Source organism: Stegostoma tigrinum, chromosome 26, assembly GCF_030684315.1.
Source record: "Stegostoma tigrinum isolate sSteTig4 chromosome 26, sSteTig4.hap1, whole genome shotgun sequence".
Taxonomy (NCBI): Eukaryota; Metazoa; Chordata; class Chondrichthyes; order Orectolobiformes; family Stegostomatidae; genus Stegostoma; species Stegostoma tigrinum.
This window is the reverse complement of record NC_081379.1, coordinates 31,333,456-31,360,115: the sequence shown is the minus strand read 5'-3', so window position 1 is coordinate 31,360,115 and position 26,660 is coordinate 31,333,456. Positions and strand designations below refer to the sequence as shown.

General features: G+C 38.3%; 1 protein-coding gene across 4 annotated transcripts in view; it reads left to right on the top strand.

Moving 5' to 3' along the window:
- The window catches only part of rbm19 (RNA binding motif protein 19), a 239,328-nt gene that overhangs the window by 19,180 nt on the left and 193,488 nt on the right, over window positions 1-26,660 (top strand). For all 4 annotated transcript variants that reach the window (XR_007249971.2, XM_059655088.1, XM_048556299.2 and 1 more), the window contains exons 9-16: window positions 818-889; window positions 1,040-1,243; window positions 5,032-5,162; window positions 10,500-10,621; window positions 12,293-12,389; window positions 15,721-15,831; window positions 17,644-17,844; window positions 18,720-18,819. Coding sequence is in view for 3 of the 4 variants with exons in the window: in XM_059655088.1 (XP_059511071.1) it covers window positions 818-889; window positions 1,040-1,243; window positions 5,032-5,162; window positions 10,500-10,621; window positions 12,293-12,389; window positions 15,721-15,831; window positions 17,644-17,844; window positions 18,720-18,819 (1,038 nt within the window). In the remaining variant the exon portion in view is untranslated. The remainder of the gene's footprint in view (window positions 1-817; window positions 890-1,039; window positions 1,244-5,031; window positions 5,163-10,499; window positions 10,622-12,292; window positions 12,390-15,720; window positions 15,832-17,643; window positions 17,845-18,719; window positions 18,820-26,660) is intronic.

The following is a 26,660-nucleotide window of genomic DNA, read 5'->3' as shown; positions in this document are numbered from 1 at the left end:
TTAATTGGAAGTGCGCCTTTACTAACCAACTCTCAAAGGCTACCTGTCCTTGGTGCCTCACAAATCTGTCTAAGGGAGTGCTATTCTTTCTTCAGTGTTCAGCGTGGAATAATATCTTTGTTCAGTGTTGGTGAATTGTATACTGGAATACCTTCAAATGGTTGAAATTTCTTTTTGTCATATATGGGCTGTGCATGTCATTAGCCATGTCAGTATTTATTGTCCATCGCTAAATGCTCAGTGGGCATTTAAGAGTCAACTATGTTACATGGGTCTGGAGTCACAGACCAACTAAGGAATGGCAGTTTCCTTACTTAAAGGTCATGACTGAACCAGATGAGTTTTCCTTGACAATCAAGAATGGTTTCTTTGCCATCAGTATACTCTTAATTTCAGATTTTTAAAATAGAATTCAAATTCCACTATCTTCACGGCAAAATTCAAACCTGGGTCCCTGGAGCTCTGGATTAATAGTCGAACATTAATACCACTAAGCTATCTCCTTCCCTAAGCTTTTGTTGAACAACAGTTTTTTTTAAAAAAAGCAAACAAAAGCTGCATTTGCTTCTGGGAGCATACAGGACCGCTTGTCTATAAACAGCAAAAAATGCAATATTGATGAGGTCACTATACCTGACTTTGTTTTTTTTTCTGTTGGAACCAGGTGTCAATTATGTGTGTCTAGCTTGTTGCGTGTGATACTCTCGTCCTCTGTTATGCTGAAAGTAATGTTCCACCTTCACGAGATCTTTGTCTTCCTTCTGAGGAGATTGTTGACATAAATTCAGTTTTGTCTAATTGTGTATTTATTTTGCAGGTTATATATTTGTTGATTTTGAGTCGGAAGGTGATCTTGAAAAGGCTTTGCAAAGAAATAAAGACTATATGGGTAAGAAGTTGTAACTTCTGTCAAGCATTGGCATTTACTGTAGTTCTTCCTTGAATAGGAAAGGGATCACTACTCAAGTTCTAATATCTGAAATAGGATGTTAATACTTTCTAAAATTTAATCTCAAAATATTTTCTGCTTTGGTTAAAGGTGGAAGATATATTGAACTTTTTAGGGAGAGTTATGCTCGAACAACTAAACCAGATAGAAAAAATAATGACCAAAAATGGCTAAAAAGAGAAAAGAAAGATGATGAGGAGGAAGAGGATCTTTCTGACTCGGGACGATTGTTTGTTCGAAACTTATCTTATATGTGTACAGAAGAAGACTTAGAGAAAGTATTTTCTAAATATGGTAAGTAGTTCATATTCTTTCTACTGTATGTTACAATCGAATGCATATCGTGGGACAAGTGACTTTTGTGTTTACATTTTTACAAAATGACTTTATGCAACTTCAGGCAGGTTTGGCACTGAATTTAGAAAGATGCAAGTAGGTTATTTGGTGCACTAAGCCTATTCTGCCATGGCAATAACCATGACAACTTAATTTTTTTAAATTTCAATTGCCATCCATTTCTTCTTATCTTCTGATACTCATATTTCCTCAGTGAGGATCTCTCTCGCGCTCTCTCCCTCTCTCTCTCTCTCTCTCTCTCTCTCTCTCTCTCTCTCTCTCTCTCTCTCTCTCTCTCTCTCTCTCTCTCTCACTCTCTCTCACTCTCTCAATTGATTTCGCATGTGATTTACTGCTGTTGTTCTCATTCCCAGTTGTGTGGCAAATAAAAATTAATTTTCAACCTGAGACAACAAGGTGTGAAGCTGGATGAACACAGCAGGCCAAGCAGCATCAGAGGTGCAGGAAAGCTTGACGTTTTGGGTCAAGACCCTTCTTCAGAATGGTTTCCGGCTCCTCTGCTGCTTGGCCTGCTGTGTTCATCCAGCTCCACACCTTGTTATCTCAGATTCTCCAGCATCGGCAGTTCCTACTATCTCTGTATTAATATTCAACCTGTTGTTTTAGGAGAATATGTGTTCCTTATCTGAAATTCCTTGTACTGATGTTTTTTTAGGTATCAATCAGATTCTTAAAGTAATGTATTGTATACTTAACGATTCAGTTGTAATTCAATCAATTCTAATCCTTCCTTAGATTATTGCTAAGTGCATTAGGTTTTATCAAACCTGAAACTTTGTAGATACTGTAGCCTGACGTGATGACTTAAACTCAAGTCTTTGCAAATCGTTATCATAGACAAATTTTTTCCGCTATTTGAATGTTTCAGTAATGTCTTATTCTACTTTTGCAACCTTGTTTTTTAAATTGATTTAGATTTTAAAGAAAACGCAAGTCAAAACCACTTTAATTCAAGTGTCACCCTTGAATATTCCCAGGAAGTAATAATGCAGGGCACGTCTTGGTGTTAACTGAACAAACTGTACGAAATTAGCATTCTTACAGTTGACCTGACGAATGCAAAACCAAAAGCTTCAGTGGCATGTTTCTCTTTCTTTTAAGCAGTAGTAATTGATCTTTAAAATGAGGTAATGGTAAACCAAGACTGTGTTTGTACTCTTGTCTCTGGTCCAAAATTGTATTGTGACACAATTTTCTAGCCCTACGTTGTCCATGCAGGAAGCATCAACATTCTAAGGAAAGAGGCAGAACAATATAACTTAAACCACGGAATTTAGAAAGGCATGTAACTCTCTGACACATCCACTATTTCACTCAATCTTGATTTAAGAAGTGGTAATACACTGAAATGTAGCCACACAAAATTCTACATTTTGTGTGACTGGTCAGCAATGCAACTTGTGAGATATTAAACACTTCACTTTATAACAAACATCTGAAATGGACAAAGATTTAGCAACAGTAATCAGAGGGGGAAAAGAAAAGTCAGCAGGTATGTAACAAGATATAGCAGGAGCCGCAGCTGCTGGAGAATCTGAGATAACAAGATGTATAGCTGGATGAACACAGCAGGCCAAGCAGTGTCATAAGAGCAGGAAAGCTGATGTTTCGGGCCCAGACCCTTCTTCAGAAGACGGGTCTAGATGGTTTGAGTTAATTAAGAAGAACAATCAAATTTGTAAAACACATTGTGCTTGACTGATCTCATGTAAATTTTTTGACTAAGCAACAGAGAATGTTGATGAAAGGAATACACTGGATGTTGTTTATGCAAATTTTAAGAAAATATTTGATGAGGTATCACATAAAAGTCTCTGTAATAAAACTGAAGCTTGTTGAATTGGATGATCAGTGTCCTCTTGGAGAAAACAATTGGGTAGAAAGACTTATTGACGTTGTTGTAAAGACTTGGATTATTCATCAATAACAATGATTTATGTACAGAAAACAGCAAGAGTGAAGAATGATTGTCTATAAGGTTCCCCAAGTGTCAGTGCTAGGACCAATGCTTTCTTTTTGACATAAGTACTTGTATAGTGGAATACAAATTAAGATCTCAAAATTTGCAGAATAAATTTGGAGTTGCGGCATATAGTGATGGTGATAACAGAAGGTAGCAGAATGGGCAAATAAGTGGCAAATATTGCAATGCAGTGGAATTTAATGCAAAAAAATTGAGGTGATGCAACTTGGCAGAAGGGATTGGAAGAAGAAATACTGGCCTATTGCTAAGTAAAGTCACTATAATCTTACCAGACCATAGGGCTGTTCTGTCATCAGTGAGAGGTGACTATTGGTGGTTTAACCTGAGGGTCATCACGCCTCCGAAGAAGGGAGAGGTTGAGAAGGAGTGCTCTAGCAGGTGGTGTACACACTAACCCCATACTGTTGCTGTCACGTAAGCGCATAAGGGCAAAGGGACTTGGGGGTTGAAGTGCCTCGGTCGTTGAATGAAACAGCACATATTGAGACAATAATTAATAATGTGCACGGGAATTGAAGACTTCATTAGTTGAGATATTTGAGTATAAAAGCAGGAAATTATGTTGAGTGCCTCAGTGGCCTGGTTAAGCCACAGATTGCAACAGTTTTGGTCCCAGCATTTTATGAATTATGTGATGGTCTGTGAAAGATGACAAAAGATATTTAGCACCCCAGGGCAGTAAAGGCTAACACGAGGGGTCATAGTTTTAAGCTGGTTGGAGGAAAGTATAGAGGGGATATCAGAGGTGGGTTCTTTACACACAGAGTTGTGAGAGCATGGAATGCGTTGCCAGCAGCAGTTGTGGAAGCAAGGTCATTGGGGACATTTAAGAGACTGCTGGACATACATATGGTCACAGAAATTTGAGGGTGCATACATGAGGATCAATGGTCGGCACAACAAGGTGGGCTGAAGGGCCTGTTCTGTGCTGTACTGTTCTATGTTCTATGTTCTAATGGTTTCAGGGATGAGAGATTTTCGCCACACTGTTAAGTTGAGGCTGCTGTTGTTCACCTTGAAAGAAGACGACTGAGGGGAGATTTGATAGAGGTGCACAAGATTATGACTGGTTTTGATTAGGTGGACAAAGAAAGCTATTTGCAATAGTCGATTGTACAAGGAATTAGGGTAGTAGAAAAGAGCTGCAGCAGAGTTGTAAGGAAGAATGTTATTCATACCCTGACACATACACTGGAGGATAGTGGCTGTAAAAACATTGAATGATCTCCAGTGGAAGTTGCATAGTCTCTTGCTTGAAATAAATTTGTAGGGTTCTGGAAGTAGTAGTTGCAGGAATGTAACTGACTAGATTGTTCCACAGATATCATGGACTCCAAAAGTTTGAAAGGCGCCCTCTTGTGCCATTATGACATCACAACCTAAAAGAAACTAAAACTGATGAAACTTTGAGGTAAAGACAAGGTGCAAGAAGTGCACGTTGCCAGAATAACCTGTACACTTAATAAGTTGAAAGTGAAACTTTCAAAATTCACTGCAGTGCTGATGCAAATGTTTGTGGAAACTTAGATTATTTGTAAATGCCAGCAATTCTACTGATTTATCTAAAATTGGTGACTACTTCATAATGTATAAACTTTTTTTTTGAAAACATTGCAGTGAATGTATTTGAATTTAAAATTGATTTACCACAATCAGAAGAATTAAATCAGTTTGTATTGGGAACAATTGTGATGTGTTTTATATTAACTTGGAGCAATTCATTTATGTTAAATTCTAACAGGACCGTTAGCGGAGATTCATTTTCCTATAGACAGCCTAACGAAGAAACCAAAAGGCTTTGCTTTCATTACGTACATGATGCCTGAACATGCTGTGAAGGCCTTTGCTGAATTAGATGGGGAAGTGTTTCAGGTAAGGCTTGGTAATTCTACATAAAATTCCTGATTCAAATGCAATTACATTTGGAATTCAAAATCAGTAATGTGCTTTTAACCTAGTTGTACAATGAGGTATATCTTTCACAGACTTTGTGATGACATAGTTCTCTATTTTCGGAACATATGAAGAATTTGATAGACTTCTGGGATGTGAGTAATGTCTGTAGAATTACAGCAACAAAATCTTTGCTTTTACCCATCACTGATTCACATAAGCTATCACTTCTGAGGGGATCAAGATGTTACATCATTTTCAAGGTAATTCACGAGTGCAAAATGTTGTACCAGTCCTCTTGTTAACTTTTACAAGTTTTCAAGTTTTAATTTAGAACTTAGAACAGTATAATGCCGAAAGAGCCTTTCAGAAAACCTGGTTAATGCCAAATTTCTCATGCCATTGGTTTGCTTTGGTTTTATAAACAAATGAAACTCATTGCCAGTTTTAAAACAAATCTATCTAGTTTATTTCATGTTTTTGTGAACTTGGGGTGGGGCAAATTCGTGTAAAAACTAAGGTCACTTAGGGAAATCAGTAAAATTTTCCTGAACTCTTTAGGGGATTCAAAAGTAGTAGTCCAGGATATCACCTTGAATTCCTTTTTCAATTTAATTTAACAAAGCATAGGGCTGGAGTTGTATTACTTGACCACTTTGAGGTCCACTTTTATAGCCCACATACGAGTTTTATAATATTTTGCCCTGGGTTTTCCCCTGAGCTCCAAACATGTTCATTATGTCAAGCAAATACCATTTGTGAGCTTTTCTACCCTGACCTACTCCCAGCTGCACTTGAGTATTAATGGTTACAGTCTTCTTAATCTCTCTCAGCTGCCCTGCAATACTCTTCCGTAAATATTCCCATTTCTTCAGCTCCAGGACAGTTTCTGAGTTCTGACGCTAATTCTTAGCTGCCTACTAATTTCTAGAATCTCTTCCTGAGTTTGTTCTATCAACGTGAATCCATTCAACTGTCCTTGACTCCTCACTGAGTCCTTGAACACAGAACCTATGAACTTCAGCTGCCTTTCCAGCAGTACAGATAACTGCTGCACAAAGGGAATGGAAATTAATTAATGGAAACTAATTAAGATCGAATCGGCATCTCTGTGTTTCCTATACTTAATGATCTGCACCCCCTGCCTGTTTTCTTTGAACCCCTGTTCACTAACCTTGAGACTTTCCTCAGTGACCTGTTGAAAATGTTCCAATATGCCTTTCCCCATCTGTGAGCAGTTTTGAATGTTGCTAACAATGACTCTTGTAATTTGATTGTGCACGAAATGCTACATTTCATGGAATACTAGCTTGTTCAGCACAAAACAAGTGGATATCACTGGAAGATTCCATCACAATATGCTAATGCTATGAATTTAGAACTGCTATAGAGTTCTAGTATCACCAGTCCTTTAGAACCTCACCCCAATAATAATTCTTGACATCTAAGTGAGGTAATGACTCCCAGAGGAAGTGCAAGGTATAGGTACAGTGACAACATTTAAGAGATGTTTGGAAAGGTATGTAAATAGGAAAGTTTTAGAAGGATATGGGCTAAGTGCAGGCAAATGCAACTGTTTTAGTTTGGGAAACTTGGTTGTCATGGATGAATTGGACCGGTGTGTGTTTCCATGCAGTATGACTCTGTAGCACCTATACTGTAAACTGGAGAGAAATGAGGAGAAAACATAGAAATGAGGATCTGTAGAAGGAATTTCTTTTCCCCAGAGTTTGTCAATTTGTAACATTTTAAACAAAATATGCTATATATTGTAAAGCAAATAACATCATGGGGCAGAGGGGGAGATTGAAATTTTCTTAAGTGAAGTATTGATTTCTGGTTCGTATATTCAGTTTTCTAAAGGTGGTAGTTTTTTTTTCCTCAAAGCATCTCTGTAAAATTTATTTTCTGTGCACACAGACATGCAGAGTGCAATCTTATGGGGGCCTGAAGGACCTGCTATGGAAACCATGGCAGAATTGCACAAGAAGTTTTGAGAGGCCTGGCTTGATATCAAGAACAACTCACTGCATTTTATAGATATCAAGGTGTGGAGCTGGAAGAACAAAATTAATTTCTGAGGAGGGGTCCCGACCCAAAACATCAGTTTTCCTGCTTCTTGAATTCTGCCTGGCCAACTGTGTTCCTAGAGTCTAGGCCCGAAACGTCAGCTTTTGTGGCTCTCTGATGAAGGGTCTAGGCCCGAAACGTCAGCTTTTGTGCTCCTGAGATGCTGCTTGGCCTGCTGTGTTCATCCAGCCTCACGTTTTATTATCTTGGAATTCTCCAGCATCTGCAGTTCCCATTATCTCTCACATTTTATTATCCTGTGTTCCTCCAGTTCCACACTTTGCTATCTCTGACTCCAGCACCTGCAGTTCTTGCTATCTCACTGCATTTTATACCTCACTTCCAGGCAGCAAGGCAAAATTCTTGGTCACCACTAGTTGGGGGATGGGTTGTGTTGCCTATTAAGGTGGATTATTGCTTGTTAATGAGTTTATGGAATGCCAATCTTGCCTCATTTAATAGGTGGATTTCTGTTGTATCATTTGCTGAAGGAAATTGGACACACAATTCTTGACGTAGAAGTCAAGAGTGGCGACTTCACCTCACATCTTCCTCCGTGTTGGTCTCTAGGCACAATCACCTTGGAGCACACTCTCTGGGCACTGGCGACATGCACTTCACATCTGCTGACATTGGCATCCTCTAGGCTGCATTTGCTGACACCCAGGAGCATGCATAGTAGCAGCAAAATCTCTGAAACAAATTGAAATGAAGAAAGATAACCAAACCACCCTTTAGTTTAACAAAAGTGTATAGTTGAAGAGAAGAAAACTTTTAAATAACAATCACTTTTAAGATACGAACTGACCATATTGAGAAACTGAGCTAGAGAGGCAAATATTACGGGACGCACTTATGTGGGGCAGTTGATATTTTTAGTGCAGTTGTGGAGCTGCCCTGAACAACTGAGGTAGGCAGCGCAGAGGTAACGCAGGGCCAATGGTGTGTGATGGCAAATGACAGAAGATGTTGCATACCATATGAGAGTGGTAGAGTATGAGCCTTGGTGGGAGGTTGGTGCAGACGCAGAGATAGTAAACATAAGATATCAGAGAAAATAGAGTGGAGAAGGCCATTGATTTTTTTTCTTCCTACTTTGTTGTTTGTACCTCCAGACAGCTGAGACTGTATTGAACCCAGTGGCAAACTCAGACCAGGCTGGCAAGGCCTGTTATGTTGCTGAGGGAAGAGAATGTCCACCAGGACCTCCATGTGCCTATCTGCAGAGCAAGATAACAAATTTCCTTTCACTGCTGTGCCCAGGGCAAATGTCAGGAACTGTGCAGGGCAACTCCAGTCAAACAGTGCTTGTCTGGATGCCCATTGGCATTTTAAAGGTGGCATGTTATTCATTTTGGGATGTCCTAGCAATGGCGAGTTCTTCTGGATACGATGAGTGGTCGTTTAGAGCTTGAATCGGATGAACGTTTTGCCATCAGAGTGGGATAGGTAGTAATGAAGGAAGAAAACACATCAGGCCTTTGGGAGTGCATCAGGCCTTTGGGAGTGAAGTCTTCCACAAAACTTGAAGAAACTTTCTATTTTTTGGTGTCCGATTCAGTTTGCAGTCATTCATACTAAAAAACACACAAAACAGTTTTGAGTGTGTTGTGCTGCACATTTTTCCACATTCTCTTTTTGGATCCTGAACTTGAGAAAAAGTAGCACAACAAGCTTTAAAGGTAAAGCATTGAAGAAAACAATTCATAGTGAAGTGTCAGTATTTGAAAGGAATGCGTCTAAGTATGCAACTCATCAAAATCACCAGAGGGTGGCAGTCAGTAATCTGTCTTGTTGAACCTTTGAGAATTATAGCTGAACTCTATCTTAAATTGCCAATAGACTTTAAAATGCTCAAATGCGGAAAATTTTAAAACAAAATTTAAGTTCTATATGCAAACTGTGATAGTCAACTTCTAAAATGACTAAAAGTAGGATAATGTTTGCTTTTGACTTGAAGATAAGCCTTTTGTAATGCAGTTTCAAGATTAAATCTTCTTCCTCTGCTCACATTTCATTTATTTTTGATGAGATCTCCATTTTTGCATTTTATCACTCTACTGTTCACCCTTCTCTCTATATCTGCTCCTCCCCCCCACCCCACAACTATATACTTGATGTTAGAAATAAGCGCGATAAACCCATTTACCTAATTCCAGATAATTTTAGACCCTTTGAATAGGGTACTGCTGGATTTTAAACAATTAGGAAATGACTCCTTCAGGATGAAACACTCTCTTGAGCTTCCTTCAGCTTGTGCAACCAGGACCACTGTGTAAGTATTGACTAGAGCTGAGTGCAAAAGAATTTCAGCAGTAAGTGATGAGTTTATCTGCACACTTCCATTCCAAATATGTTTGAGTAATCATTGTTACACATATCACAAAAATGTCTCTCTGTGGGTTAATTTGGTTGAATGTGTTTCTTTTTCCTTTGTCTATACCAGAGAAGATAGACAGTGAATTGTTACAGGACTGATTAACATGGTTTCAGCCTTCCTGACCACAGGATTGGCATGTGCTGTTCCATGCTTATTGTGACCACTGGTGATGTGAACTAGCGTCAGTAGAGGATGAATTAAGTAGGCAGCCTGGTTTGGTGTACGTTTTATTTAGTAAAAGCAGTATTCACTAGACATCTTTCAATAATGGAAATTTCCTACAAAAGAGGATGGAACAGTAGGATTGTTAATTCAGTTTGGCCTTGACTGACTCATAATCAATTAAATCCTTACCAGTATTCCTCATTTCAGTAAACCATATTGAATATTTAACACAAACCCATTATTTCAGGAGGCAAGAAATCTCTCACATTGTTGCCTTTATTCATGTTATTAATGTTCAAAGATTGGATGGATGCTTAAAAAATTATTTGCGTACTTTAAATTGATATACCCAGAATCTTAACTTTTAAACATTTGTGATGCTGACTCACTAACACTAAACATTAGAGTCGTTTTCAAATCTACTGCTTTATGCTTCAGAAAAATTAACAAGGGATGTTCATTTTAATGTATTGCACTTATTTGAAGTTTGCATAGGTTTTTAATTGCTTGACTGCTGTGTCATTTTTGTGCATTTCAAATTTCTAACTACTAAACAAATCGAACAGTTACTTAATGCATGAACATAAAACTTAATTTCTAAGATAAATTTTTTTCATGCTACATGTGACTGCAACAACAGCGCAAAATTATATATAAAAAAAAGTGGATAAATGATGCAAAATTATTTTCTATCGATACAGGGCAGAATGATGCACATTTTACCATCTACAGTAAAAAAGGAGACCACTCAAGACAGTGAAACATCAGGCCTCTCTACTTACAAGAGAAATAAAGCTGCTAATGACAAGGCCAGCAGTAGCAGGTTGGAATACACGCATTGAATGTATCAACTAACAAGATGATAGTCAATTAGTTAATACATTTTGTTATCTGTTTTAAAACCTTCGCATCTGAAACACTTCTGTATGGAGAATTTTCCCTCATGGGTATTTTCAATTGAGCAGCCAAGTTTTGTAATTGTAACTTTAAATTTAGACTTCATGAAATACCTAGATCTTCATATTTTGTGTGTGACACATTGTTACATTGCATTTTTTTTTAAAACATAACCTGATCCGGTACTATTGTAAATGCCAGACTGCATCTATTGTTTGCAGTGGGCTAGCACCAAAATCTTACATGACAGTCTTTAGCCTCAGACTCGCTTCCTAAAGAGTGTAAATCAGTCCTGTTTTGGAAGTTGAACAGTCAGCTTAAACAAAATCAACTTCCCTGACTTTGATTTGAGAGTAGTTAGCCACCATTCCTCTGACCCTGCTGAGATATACTGGCCAACACCATCATTCTCCAGTTAGTAGAAAAGTGTTTCCCCTCAGCAATCAGAATTGACAAATGTATTTCAGCCATTGAGTTTAAATAGTGGGATCCTCCTTCTGTCTCTAAAAGTAGAAAATGTAAAGTCAGAACATTCTATCTCAAAGATAATGGGAACTGTACATGCTGGAGAATCCGAGATAGCAAAGTGTGGAGCTGGATGAACACAGCAGGCCAAGCAGCATCTTAGGAGCACAAAAACTGATGTTTCGGGCCTAGACCCTTCATCAGAAAAGTGGGTTGGGGAGAGGACTCTGAAATAAATAGGGGGAGAGGGGGAGGCGGACCGAAGATGGATAGAGGAGAAGATAGGTGGAGAGGAAAGTCAGTGGGAGAGAGATCCCCTGAGGTTGGTCCGGAGGGAGGAGGGTAACTTCTTCAGGTTAGGCATCCTGGAAGAGGCTTCGCGGTGAGGTTAAAATTGTGATCAGAGATAATAGGAACTGCAGATGCTGGAGAATCCATCCAGCTTCACACTTTGTTATCTCGGATTCTCTAGCATCTGTAGTTCCCATTATCTCTGATCACAATTTTAACCTCACTGCAAAGCCTCTCCCAGGATGCCTAACCTGAAGAAGTTACCCTCCTCCCTCCGGACCAACCTCAGGGGATCTCTCTCCCATTGACATTCCTCTCCACCTATCTTCTCCTCTATCCATCTTCGGTCCGCCTCCCCCTCTCTCCCTATTTATTTCAGAATCCTCTCCCCATCCCCCTTTTCTGATGAAGGGTCTAGGCCCGAAACGCCAGCTTTTGTGCTCCTAAGATGCTGCTTGACCTGCTGTGTTCATCCAGCTCCACACATTCTATCTCAAACACAGGCAATTATCAAAAATGATAGGGGATTGCTGGTAGGAAGCCTGTATCAATGAAATTTTGTTTTAAAAATTTGATCTTTAGCCCCATGAAGCAAACAGGAAATCCATATAATCAACTCAGCACATCTTCTCTCCAACTAACTGAAGGTAATGTCTGCCCCCTGAACAACTATGATAGAAATGCATTGCTCCCCATTATCTGAGTGGGCCTCTTCACACTCATAGCTGAGCTGAAGTAGAGGCATACACACTCTCCATTTTTGAAGAGAAGCAGCATCTTTAGTCAGTGAAATTTATCCATTTCTATGTAGAATATGACTATCTTTTCTTGTACTTTTTAGTTCACATAACTGGAATACTTTATTTATGGGAACTAATGCTGTTGCTGATGCAATAGCAGCAAAATATAATGCTACAAAAAGCCAAGTCCTGGATCATGTAAGTTTTTTTCTTTAAATTTGGATTGCACAAATAATTTTGTTCACAATATTTGTGCCGTATGTGTTATGTTAAACTAATGAATGCCTTATTTTGAGATAAAATTTAAGAGACTGCACCTCTCACCAAAAACATTACAAGTAGGAACTCTCACTTTTTAAAGCACTGTGCAAGACTTGCTGGTGACATACCTACATCAGGAACAAAAACAATGTTGCTGGAAAAGCTCAGCACGTTGAACATCACGGAGATATCTGTGATCCTGGGAGGATTCAATACATGAGGGATGAAACTTCAGTTGGAATCCACATAGGGTGAGTCTGAGCCAGAGGCAGTCACTGATGAATGTGATATGTCTGTGGAAACGAGTTTTAGCAAATACTTGGCCAAACACCAGGAGTGACAGTGAAATTAATGTCGGCAGGCAAGAAGAAAGATTGGAACGGAAATTGCGTCAGAGAGAGGAGCAGAACTCCTTCAAAGTGGGTATTCCGAGAAGAGATGTAGCAGTGAGCTAAATACTAAATAAAAACCGAAAGAACTGCGCATGCTGTAAATCAGGAACAAGAACAAAGTTGCTGGAAAATATCAGAAGGTCTGGCAGCATTTTTGAAACAAAGATCAGATTAGATTCCCTGCAGTGTGGAAACAGGCCCTTCGACCCAACAAGTCCAGACTGCTCCTTGGAGTATCCCACCCAGTCCCATCCCCGTATAACCCACACACCCCTGAACACTACGGGCAATTTAGTATGGCCGATCCACCTAGCCTGCACGTCTTTTGGACTGTGAGAGGGAACCGGAGCACCTGGAGGAAACCCAAGCAGACACAGGGAGAATGTGCAAACTCCGCACAGGCAGTTACCCGAGGCTGGAGTTGAACCTCGGTCCCTGTAAGGCTGCAGTGCTAACCACTGAGCCACCGTGCCACCCCATCAGAGTTAACGTTTCGGGTCACCAAACCCAAAACATTAAATCTGATTTTATTTTCTTTACAGATGCTGCCAAACCTTGTGAGCTTTTCCAGCAACTTTGTTTTTGTTCCTGATTTACAGCATCCGCAGTTCTTTTGGTTTTTATTTAGTAAGTAACTACATCATCTGCTTTGAATCCACGTTGCTTAATGTCATTTGCTAACAAAACTCTATCAGTCTCAAATTAGAAATTATAAATTCTGCTATTCTTTGGAGTGAGGTTCACTTTCCTGCTTTCGGTGATGTTTATCTCTCCTTCTCCCTTGAATGGCCTGGCTCTGATTTGTAGGTTATGTCGTCTTGTCTAATACAACCCAGCATAGCATTTGTTTCTGTTTGTCTAACTTCTGTTCTTTCTAAAATCCTAAAACTCTGCAAAATCACCTCAACCTTTCATATTCCAGGAATCACAACCCGAGTTCATATGATCTCTCCTTTGCAACTTAACTTGGAGATTTTGGTGAATCTGAGCAGCATTCTTCCCAAGGCCTTTCTATGATGTGATGACCAAGAAAGTGCAGTGTCCTGATGCGATTTTAGATGAGCTTTAAACAGTTATAATGTATTTCCTCCCCTGTTACATTCTTGTCCTTTATTTATAAGAAGTATCATTACATTAGCATTTTTACTGGCTAAGTTTTAAGCTGTTTAATTTCTTCAGAGTTGTTGTATTTGTAGCTTTTCACCATATTAAAAAAAAACCTTATTACTACTTTTGGTCCAAAATGGATGATTTTTGTTCTTCCATTTTGAAATTCATCTGCACCAGACCTATTCATTCAATTAATCTGTTAGTGTCTCTTTGTATTTCTATGTTTTGGTCCGCACTGCTTATTGTGCTATCAATGCTTGTGGCAGTGGCAAACTTAGATATTGGCTCTCTCGTGTTATTGATGTCTTTAATGAATATAGTGAATACTTTAAGGCTCCAGCAAAAATCCCTCTGCGTCGTCGCTGGTGACTTCCTTTCCACTTAAACTTTTTCAGAAAAAAAAAGCCTTTAAATTATTCATTCACATTATTTGGAAATTGTTGGTGGTGCAGCAACTGCTGCCTCATCCCCTTGCCCTTAATGTTATGGCGAGACATTGTGTTGAACTGCTGTAGTCTGTGGTAAAGGTACTCCTATAATGCTATGGAGAGAATACCAATATTTTCAGCCAGTGGTGATGAACAAATGCTGTCATATTTCCAAGACTGAATGAGACTTGACTCAAAGAGGAACTTGAGTGTGGAAACGCTGATACTTGCTCATCTCTTCCTGTTTTCTTTTACTGCCGAAGCAATCTTCTGACCAGATTAATAACTTGCCTACCACTTCAGGTGCTTTAATTTTAGCTGACTGTCTGTGAATCTTGTCAATTACTTTCAGAAGTCCACATAAACTACATCCATAAACATTCCCCTATCTGCTATTTCAAGTGCCTCCTCAAAAAAATTGTCTAGGTTCTTAGATATGATGTTTCCTTTACAAATTTATTTTGTTTCTCTAATCAGCCTAAATTTTTCTAAATGTTTAACACATCGTCCTAAATTGTAGATTGCAGTAGCATTCCCCCAACTGATAATAGACTAAAATCTTTATCCCTCAACTCATAGTAGTCAATAAATCTGGAAGGACAATTGGCCATAAGTCGGCCTGCAACTAAGTTCAACTGAAATTTTTTGTTGTTATACTTTAGCTTTGACTTAATTGCTGAAGTGATCACCATTCTGCATTTCCTCACAACTCTCCAGTTTCTTCATTCTTGATCATATAGTCTCATGCTACCAAGCTTTTTAGGTGTTTTTTGGCCGTTTTTTTAACAGGGGCTCCTGAACTCTGGGCCATAAGTCCAGAACCGTTGGGCCTGGGGCACAATGTTGGATCAACCAAGCTATCTAGTTGCTAAGGTTTGTTGGATATTTTCTGTTACACTGCTCATGTTATATCATCTCATGGGGATCAGTCCCTCTCTCAATCATGTTACCTCTCTTACATAATGGATACATATTCAGTCATGACATTCTGGAAAATGAGAAAAATTATTTTTGCTGAAAACCTGCATTTTGCTGTTCTTATGTGATGACATTCACAGGAGAGGATTTGTGATGTTATTGCTCAATAAAACTGAAATTATAATGGCAGTGGGTCATTCAAAATTTTGATTGTCAGCAAATACAATATAAGTTTATGCAGATAATGGAATTAGGTAGCATTTTTCAATCTAAACGTGAGTAGAATGAATTAAAATCCGTATTTCAATCACTTCATGGTTTTGGTGCTTTCTTCTTCTGAGGAAGCTGTTTTCAAAAATGTGTGGACCACTTTCACAGACATAAAATCAACTAGTTTATATTTACTTTGATGTTTTAAAGGAAGGAAAAGGCAGTGTTGCAGTCCGCATGGCCCTGGGTGAGACACAGATAGTACAAGAGACCAGGCAGTTCTTGATAGATAATGGAGTTAGGTTGGACTCCTTCAGTCAGGTAAGACCATCCAAATACATACAGCTGACACTTCAGATGAGTGTTCATAACTTTGTTGATTAATGCATTATCAGAAACATTAATATATTTTTTTGCACTGTTGCTGAACCGTGAAGCATTTGGTAATTAATCTTTTGTCCAGCAGCTCAAACATGTTTTCCATCAAATATAGTTGCACAAAAAGAGCACAAGAGCACAATTTCCAAACAGTACTTCAGTTCAGTATTTAACAGTAGTCTATTTTGTGGAAAAGGAGCATTGACAGAATATGGAATAAAAATCGAAAGAATGTGTGAATACTTTTGACAGTTTATTGTTTTTATTGTTTATTTATGACATTCAAAATCAGTACAAATTAACTTGATTAATTGAATTGTTTTTATCTCGGTGGTTGCACGCTCCAGTGTGAGAACAAAATTTACTGCCAGAAAATAAGTGTTTGAAAAGAAGAACACAATGTAATGTTGTATTATTCCTAAAATAAAGAGTCCCGATAGAAATTAGCATTCTGTTTTATAAGTAGGAACATAGGATACAAAAATGAATAGGTAAGTTTGTCACTTCTTAATGTACAGGTATTGAAATGCTACTGAAAATAGAATCATGTTGCTGAAGCATTTTATCCTGTATTTGTGAACACAAACTCAAGAATGCCAAGTTTCAACCAATCAAAACAATTCATGCTGTATGAGAAAGAGGTGCTAATTAGATGGCCAGTTCACTCTGATTGTCTATATTATTGTACTGGAGAGCAATAGGCTCCCAACCTTTCTAGATAATTCAAAAAAGACCAACCTTAAATATACTACTTTTGTTTGTGGAGAACAGATCCCTGTGCATGAATCTGTGTCACTTCTAGCATGTGCTAATGAGCCATATTATGAGTTTGGCTGATCATCGGTTGGTTGTTAGTGTAACTGTGAGTAATCTCTGGACTCTTGGTTCACCAAGTGCTACTCAATCATGGAATCATACTTAACTGTAGACATTTTTGGGTTTTGGAAATGCGGACTAACTGTGTATGGCCTTGTACTCTGCCTATGCTGAACAGCCAGTTTTATATGGTTTGATCAGCCGAAAGTTGTGATTTATGCCTGTGTACCTGGTATCACACCACCACTGAGATTCGGGCATAACTTTGCTTAATTGTGTGAAAAGTTGAAAGTCATCTTGGATTGACCGTAGTATCATATCAGTTCAATATATCACTCAAATCACTTGCATAGTAGCAGCGTAAAATAACTTGCTTAACTTGTTCCTTACGTTATTAAAATATTTTGTTCTATCAGAGTATTTTGGGGTAGTCTATGCACTTTATAGCAACAAAAGTGGGAGCTTTGATCCATGTGCTAACTTGCATGAAATGCAATGAACAACAGTCCGATTCAACTTGCTACTGTCCTGCAAGGTGAACAAATGCCTGTGGTCCAATTTAAAAGATCACTGATAAGGCCAATCTTGTGGCACATGGATTACGTAAATCCCACTATCCATACTGATTTGTGAACGAAGGCAGATTTCTTAACTAGCACATCAAGGAAAGGGAGTGTGTTAGACTGTACCATTTCAAAGGCAAATTTACCGTGGAATGGAGCACATTAAGATTTGTAACGAATAAAGGGTCAAAGGCAAGCACTCCAAAGTCCACTAGTTACTAGAACGTGGGAAGATTGTGATTGGATATTGCTTCAAAAGCATAAGTAATTGATTGATTGTCTGAATATTTGATTCTGCATGTAATTTTGGTAATACAAATTATATTTTTTAATGTTAACATTTTTTATGATATTTATTATTATTTCACACTTGTAGGGTGCTGGGAAGAGAAGTAAAACTGTTATCCTTGTAAAGAATATTCCTGTTGGAACACATGTGGAAGAATTGGAGAAAGTATTTAAGAAATTTGGAGATGTTGCACGTGTTTTACTTCCATCAGCTGGTGTAACAGCCATTGTGGAATTTCTAGAACCTACAGAAGCAAAACAGGCATTTACAAAGCTTGCATATTCCAAGGTATACTATTGCGTATCCAAATCTGTTCTTGTTATTTTAATTTACTAAAACATCCTGGGCACTGTTTTTGAGGCAAGTAAACAACAATGGCAGCATTAGAGAAGTGCACCCATATGCAATGCCCAATCCATATTTCAGCCTTTTACTTTGAGGAACTAATAAATGACTGGTCCCTGGTCAGAATGCAGAGTACTGTACAAAATTCTGGCCACTATAGGTTGGACTTTCCTTCTGCAGATCTGGTAAGAAGGTGCAGATAATCGGGTTATTTGGTACTGTGATACCTGTCTAATAATATAAGTTTTATGTATATAGGATCTTAGGTTTTGCAGATTAAGACCTGCAATTTGTATTTTATTTTCTGTGGGAGGAAATGACCATGTGTGAGCCATCCATATTTGCGCCTGCACTTGGTTGCTGAAAAATTGCAAGATTATTTGCATCATTTAGCATGCACTTACAATTCCCACTTTGAGTAAAGTGTGTAAGGAATTTAAGACTGTTTTCCACACTTAAAAAAATGTCAGGATAATAAAATGTGAGGCTGGATGAACACAGCAGGCCAAGCAGCATCTCAGGAGCACAAAAGCTGACGTTTCGGGCCTAGACTCCTGAGATGCTGCTTGGCCTGCTGTGTTCATCCAGCCTCACATTTTATTATCTTGGAATCTCCAGCATCTGCAGTTCCCATTATCTCTAAAAAAATGTCAGAGTTGGTTTCATAACTGGAAAACATTTTATCTAATTTACAAAAACAATGCCGCAGAAATAGGGAATTTGAAATTCATAGCTGTATTGCGTTGCGAGAATGTTGGCGGCCTTTATCCATTACTACCAGACTGAAATGTTTCCATACCCTTTTTTTTAACATGCAGTTCCAGCATGTACCACTCTATCTCGAGTGGGCTCCCATGGATGTGTTCTGTACCACAACCCCAGAGTCTAAGAAATCTGAAAAGAAACAAAGTAGTGTAGGTAAGTAAAAGAAAAATAAGTGTTATTAAAGTTACGTATGCTCATGTGTATAAAATTAGTCAAATAATTAGTCAAAAGTTCAGAGCTTGCTAGAGATGTGCTATGTATTCTTGTCTGTCCGTCTCGCTCTCTCGCCCTCTTTGCACCTGTACTCTGGCTTGGTGGCTCAGTGGTTAGCAGTACTTTCTCACAGCATCAGGGATCCAGGTTCAAGTCTAGCCTTGGACAACTGTGCAAATTCACACACACATTCTCCCCAGTTTCTGCCGAGTGCTCCAGTTTCCTCCCGCAGTCCAAAAATATGCAGGTTAGGTGGATTGGCCATGCTAAATTGCTCCTTAGTGTCTAGGGATGTGCAGGTTATGTGGATTAGCCATGGTCTTTGCAGGATTAGGGGATGAGGAGGTGCTGGGTGTGGGTGGGATGCTGTTGGATGGTTGGTGCAAACTTCATATGCTGAATGGCCTTTTTCCATTCTGTAAGAATTCTATGATCCACTGTTTTGGCTTTTTAATAACTTGAAAAACAAACAGAACCTAAATACTATTTTAATCTTCCAAATTAAACTTCAGTTTTGTTTTATATTTTGATGGATTGTTCTCAATGACTATGATTAGCAACATTTTAAAATTTGAACCAGCTAACTTCAATATGTTATGTTTGAGATTCCATTTTCTCCTTTTGAGGACATGCTCCCTTTCAGTTAAGAACTTGACTAAAGAAAAGTACATGTTGGATTCATTTCATTAATAAAAAGTGTAAGTACTTACCCAGCATATGCAGTTCAGAACACGATGCTGTCTACGTTGGTTGTAAGTGTGGAATATTCAAGATATTTTCAATAGATGATTTCACTCTTCCAAGAGTAATTTAATGGCAGCCACTGGTAATTTAAAGGAAAGCAATTAGCTCTGAAATCCTTATAGTAAGTACTCATTTGTAACCATGATGATAACTGTCCGAAGTCACTTCTCAATTTGTTCTAACGATCCAGAGACATATTTGTACGATGTTGTGAAATCACAATCAAAATAAGTTTGCCTTCCACATTCTACACCGTTGTACATCAGAAACAAACCAATCTGCAGCCACCTCATGCCGCTCAGTGCACATGCATTTTGTTCTGGGGCTGAGGAATCTAAGCTTCTTTTTCACACTATATGTATACCTAACTCGTACTGACTTGTTTCCACATGACTGTGAATTTCTGTCTAATGTTACAGGTCAGAATTTCCCATATAAGACTTTTGGGGACAAAGGAGGAGTGAGACTAGCTTTGACTTTCTCCTCCCCTTGGGAACCCTCTAACGTCTGGCAGCCACAAGCAACAATTTGACTGTACTTCTTCAATGCTGGCCTTTCTATGCTTCTGATTTTCAGACTGTAACATTGGCTGCCGTGCAGTCATCTGTCTAAGCTCTAAGCTCTAGATTCCCTCCCTAAATCTTTCTGACTCACAACCACTCTCTTCACCTTTAAGACTCTCCTTTGAAATGAGCCGTTTTGGCCAAAGTACTATTTCTTTCATTTTTTGGCTCTGAATAAAATTTCCTGATCAAATTGCTTTTGAAATGCTATGGAACATTTCACAATATTACAGGTTCTTTATAAATACTAGTCATTGCTGAAATTTGGCTCTTTAATAGATTGGGAAGGCGCCACTATATTTTGTTGAATTTGTTTTGATTAGGTTAGATTACCTACAGTGTGGAAACAGGCCCTTCAGCCCAACAAGTCCACACTGCCCCTTGAAGCATCCCACCCAGACCCATCCCCATCCCCCCCCCCCCCCATAACCGACATACCCCTGAACACTACGGGCAATTTAGCATGGCCGATACACCTAGTCTGCACATCTTTGGACTGTGGGAGGAAACCGGAGCACCCGGAGGAAACCCACGCAGACACAGAGAGAATGTGCAAACTCCGCACAGACAGTCCCCCAAGGCTCGAATTGAATTTGGGTCCCTGGCGCTGTGAGGCTGCAGTGCTAACCACTGAGTTTATATTCTTTTGCCAGATTCAATAGCCTTGACTATCTGTTAAGTCTTGAAGTATCCAAAAAATATTTTTGTCAAAAAATTGTATTCTGTAGAATGTTGTTCAATATCTTGTTTAGTCAGTCATAAGAGTGATCATTGTGTCTTCCTTGTGAATGAATTATGCAATCTGCCTCCCTAATAGAATAAACTTATGAAATGTCTTGTCTTTTTTAGAATTATACATCCTATTTATCATATTAATTTTCAGGTTTTGTATATTTTGATTGGGCATTGGGTCGCACTTTAAGCCATTGATATTGTTAAGCAATTGATTAAATGCAAATGATGTAAAGCAAACATTTGAATGAGTGCCTATAAGTAAGAAATGATGTATCAAGTTATTTGGGCAAATGTCTTTTAATTAAGAAAAGTCTGCGTAAATGTATAAACACGGCAAACTGTGTTTAACTAATGATGTAGCCGAGGAGGGTAATGCCGTTGATATGGTGTACTTAGACTTCCAAAAGATATTGGTTAAAGTTGGAGCTCATGAAATGAAAGGGGCAATGAAAATTTGGATCCAGAACTGGCTGCATAACAGGATTGGTGAACCCTGTGCTTCATGTTTCTATTAAAGCTAGTCGCAGAAGATCTGGTAAAAATGCACAGCAGTGTTGAGTTATGGAAATTTACAGCTGCACAGGCAATCCACTGATCGTTGCCACTGTACACAACATCGGGGCCAATATAAACAGTATTTTTGGCTCATTGACTGCCAATATCGTGCCCTGAATCTAGACAACACTCTGGAAAATAAAAATGGTGTAAATTCCTACACTATAAAGTAAGCAGGAGGGAAAATGGGTGGTTTCTTCTTGGTTTGTGAAATATTTGACCTTCATTTTTGTCACAGTCTCTTTTTTCCTGATTTCCTATTAAATTGAATAATCCAGATTTCACATTAATAAAACCTTTCTAGAATTTTAAAACTAGACTTATATCCTAATGACTTAGTGGGCTCAGACATCACTTTGATTGTATTAAACTAGAAAGTTGAAATGTTACAGGTTTGATTCTGAATCATATATTGTGCAACGAGCTTTAATTGACATCCGAGGGGAGGGCTACAGTTACCTGGTTTCCAACTTGTATTGCAGTGGTGATCTTGTTAAAAGCTGTGAATGGGGATTATGAGCCCTAAGTATTGTAACTTATGATAGTGTTATCCTTAGGCTTACCTGACAATGTTACATTATTTGCATTTGTGCTTACAATTTGTAGCGCTACATATTGTTGAAATAGCATTGTTTTTTGATTTTGAGATCCTCCATGCTTCTGCTATATATGAAGTGGCAAGTTTGAAATTCATAGTATATCTTGTAGTTGCCCTTCTAAGTTCTAAGTACTGTGAGTTTCTTTTCCCTTTCAGTTTCATATCCTTCCCATTCCATTTCCACTTTTCCTTTTTCAATTCTTTTCTTCACACAGCCTTCATTTCGACTCTTCCCTATATCTCATTACCTCCATAGCCGTCTTAATCTCCTTTACCTTCAACCTCCCATATATATCTTGAGCCATTTTTTTGCCCTAATTCTGTTTGTCATCCTTCTCATTAAGTAGAACACTGGTTTAGACCATTGGATTGTCATAGCATGAGATTCTAGTTTGTGCCACATTGGTTTTAAGTGTAACAAAAACCAATGATTCATGTACCATTTTGGTTGTTAGTTGGAGAAGCAAGGCCATCTTTGGAAAGGTTACCTTTTGGAAATTATTTAGATTGTTCTGACAGTAATTTTAAGCCTATAAACATGCAGAGAAGTGTTGTACGTATTGCATTTAAAATTTAGGTTTCTTTAATCCAACTTATTATTTCTAAAACAAAGTAACTGTTGTAGAATGCATGAATCGTGCTAATGTATGTGTCTCACCCCAAATAACAGGTCATATCTTTATCCTGAGCAAGTATTGTGAATGAGCAATTTTTCTGTAGAGCATCAAGTTTTTGTGGTCCTATTTCAAGTGTATTTAGCATCCAAAGGTGTTGCAGATATTATGAAACAAAATTTCTGTGAAGAATAATTTTACAACCTGTCCATGGGTGAAGTTCCCTAACTTGTTATGGTTGTATACAGTATATCTCAAACTGTTAAGCACCCAGATGAGAGGAGATAAACTGGCTTCTATTAATTATTCACCACCTTCAAACCTGCCAAGCTGGTTCTAATGCAGTTAATTTACAAAAGATCCTCCCCACGTGGATACCTTTCTCCCACACCAAATAAACTTTTGCTTTAAAACAACCAATATAACTGAGCATTCTTGAATTAATGACGAAAGTGATTTTGTTAATCGCTAAATGAGAGAATGCTTAGTAATACAACACCCATACGCACACAATAGAAATAAAAGATGCGTTTAAAAAAGATTTTTTTTAAAAATACGTAAGATTATTCTCTGAATTGTTTGTGACATGCTGATAGTTGAACATTGCAGCTGTTTCAGTCGATTATTACTGGTAACATTGAACGGTTAGTTTCAAAATTCTCCGATTTGTGGGTTGACTGAAGATGTTTTATTCTAATTCCTTTCAGCAGTGGAAGACTGGCAGCACTTGGAGACTTTTCTTTTACCTGCAGTGCAGGTGTGTTTACATGGCTTTTCTCTGAACCTTAATTGTCATAACACGCTAATCAAAACAGTAGGAATTCAGGGCATTGATGCGCACGCACACACACACACACACACAGACACCCCCCCCCCAGGATTACAGCCTGATTTTAACCACTGCCTGTATTCCCGAAAGGGAGACACTGCAAGCGTCTCCCAACTGAACGTTCTCTTCTTCGCTCTTACTCACATTTGGGATACTCTGAGGAAATTATGTTTAGTTTGCAGTGCATCTTTTCTGTTTTGAAGCTGCTTTCACACATTAAGTGTAACATTCCAAAATCTCTCTGAAGGCAGCCACAGAATTTAGATCTGCAGTCAACATTTGGCTGCATTTCATTTATTCAAAAAAATCATGTTGTAAGTTATGCTCGATGTGTCTACAGGTGATCTGAGGTTATGATTCGTGGTCATGACAATTGCTCTGGAGATTACAGATCATGGTAAAATATATATCTTAATATTTGTAATATGGTACTTATGACTGCGTTCATAAGCTTGCTATAATAGCTTTCAGTCATTTTCTTTTTGTTTTATTCCAAATTTGATTTACTTTTGTTGTGATTTGTTTCTAAAACAATGGCTCTTACTTCTATCTTCAAAAAATATGCAACATTATTTGGGAATATTATGTAACTTTTATTAGCCTTCAAGCAACAAATACTTCAGTTAGGATCACCTGGGAAAATAAAGGAAGAAAACAAAGCCTGTGTTGTCCAACACGACACAGTGCTTACTCTGTAAGCAGTACATATGACTGCATTGTATTAGTGACAGACTAATACTTGTCCCAGTGCGCTCTTCTTTCTTCGTCAAGGACATGACTCATTTTGAACTTTTTTTTTCATACACATATAAGGCTGCAACAGTGGCCTTTGGGGGAGGTGAGCCTTGAGCTTTGAGAATGAAAGCAGCAATGCCAATCTGGCTACTAGTCACCAGGGAGCTATTATCTTACTGTGCCGAGACCCAGGCCCTGTGATAATGAACTTCAGGGGAATGCTTAGCGAAGGCTGCAGTTCACTGATAATAGCTTTTGTTGTGCAGGATGTGCTTTGCATGCAGAAAACCACAGAATTTTGTAGCTCAAGAATAATGTAACTGCTTTTTGCTTTGCATGACTGCATTTTATCGTGCAAGCCACAGATGGAGTTGCATTTAAATCTTTTTGCTGATGGATTAACTGTCGATGATTTATTAATTTCCCCTGAGTTGACAGAACCCTTTCTTACTAAATTTAAACAAATGAAATATTTTAAAGTTTCTTTCACGTGAAACAAATAGAAGAAATTAAAAACACTTGAGCATTCAAGTAAACTTTTGTGTGCAGATTTTTAACAGCATTAATATGTTAGTAGTAGAAGTGATTCATTTTGATGGAAGTTACAAGAATTAAGAACATTTGACAAAGGGAATTAATGCTGCTGAATATTTTCTATTGTCTATGAATCTCAGTATAAACTCCCAAAAAGTGGATATTTTAATTTTCATTAAACATTGTCTTATTAAGTCTCTTGAAAAGGTCATGTAATTACATAACTTATCAAACTATGTGCAGTTTTATGGTTTTACTGATATCTCATAAGAGGAATTGATTCAATTAGGTTCATCAACACCTACACCATTTGCATGAAATATATTTTTATTTTATGATTTATCAAGTTGCTTTTTTTATATATTCATGAACAGGACACTTTGTTCCTGCAACCTTGAGTTGTTCTAAATATAAAACGAAAAAGGCATTCTAGTGTATTACTTAACAGTTTTTTTATTGCGACTGTTTAGTCATTAATGAATTTATGTTTACGTATAATACTGGGTGATTTACTCAATGTTCATGTTCTCAACTTGCTGCTAGTAGTAAGTGAGCTATGGTTTGAAGATTTTCTGTTATGTTGCACATCACTTTTCATTGTTAGAAGTTTTCTTTCAAAACTACAGAAGTCTTACTTTTGAGTTAAACAATTTCAGCCAGAGAAGACAGTGAGGCTACCTATGTGTCCTCAGATTAGAGGGACAAAATATCCACTCGTATTCTTGTTGATGACCATTGTTTCCTATATACCATGAGAGTTCCCAGCAAGCTCGGCTGTAATATTTTACAGCCTTTCTCTAGCTGCAAATATATGGTCTGCTGATATTCTCCATACTTCTGTGTGAAAAATAGCTACTTCAGGCACAGTGCTGAAAGATTATTGATGCTAATTGATCTTCCTAGTTGCTACTTTTACATGAGGGAGTATTGAAAAAAGATACATGAAAATTTAAATCATACAAGTGAAACATAAACTCTGGCATGGATTAGTTGGGTGGAATGGCATACTTCTTTGCTTTTATTCTTGCATGTTTAACGTATCTTTCAAATTTTGAATCCATTAATGGAGTACAGTTAAGAGTAACTACTCAAGTGGGTTAGTCAATACCTGAGAACAAACTTGTTTTTGTAATGAAACTTGCGAACATTGAAATTGATGTTAAAACTGCAGGTTGATATTGCTGTGATTTTGAATGAAGGTCTCTTTGTATTAATACACCTGTCATTGCATATCTGTATAATTGTGGAATTGAAGGAGATCCATTTGAAGTAGAATTGAGAGCTTAGCACGTAAGAGTTTTTACAGTAAGGAGCCAGAGGAAAGCTGCAGGTCAGCCAGCATCAGAGGAACAGGAAAGTTGTTGTTTCGGGTGGGGGCCCTTCATCAGATCTAGGGGGAGGGAGGGAGCTCAGAAATAAATTCGGAGGTGGTGGGTGTGGGCCATGGCAGGTGGGGTCTTGATAGCTGGATGCCGTTATGGGGTTGTGGAGACTGGTCAATGGGAACAGTGGGGTGGATAAGTGAGAAGGAAGATGGACAGGTTGTGTCAGATCAAGGAGATGGGGATAAGAGGGAGGGCCAGATGTGAGATGAGGGCAGGGGAGGGGCGATTTTGAAGTTGGTGAATTCTGTGTTCAGGCCATACAGTTGTCAGCTCTTGGTGGAATATAAGATGTTGTTCCAACAATTTTCGTGTGTCCTCATTGTGATATTGGACAAGGCCCAAGATGGACATGTTGGCGAAGGCATGGGAAGGGGAGTTGCAATGGCTGGCAACTGGAAGGTAGTGTTCATTGGAGCATACAGAGCGCAGATACTCTGTAAACCTGTCACCGAGTCTGCACTTGGTCTCTCCAATGCAAAGGAGACCACT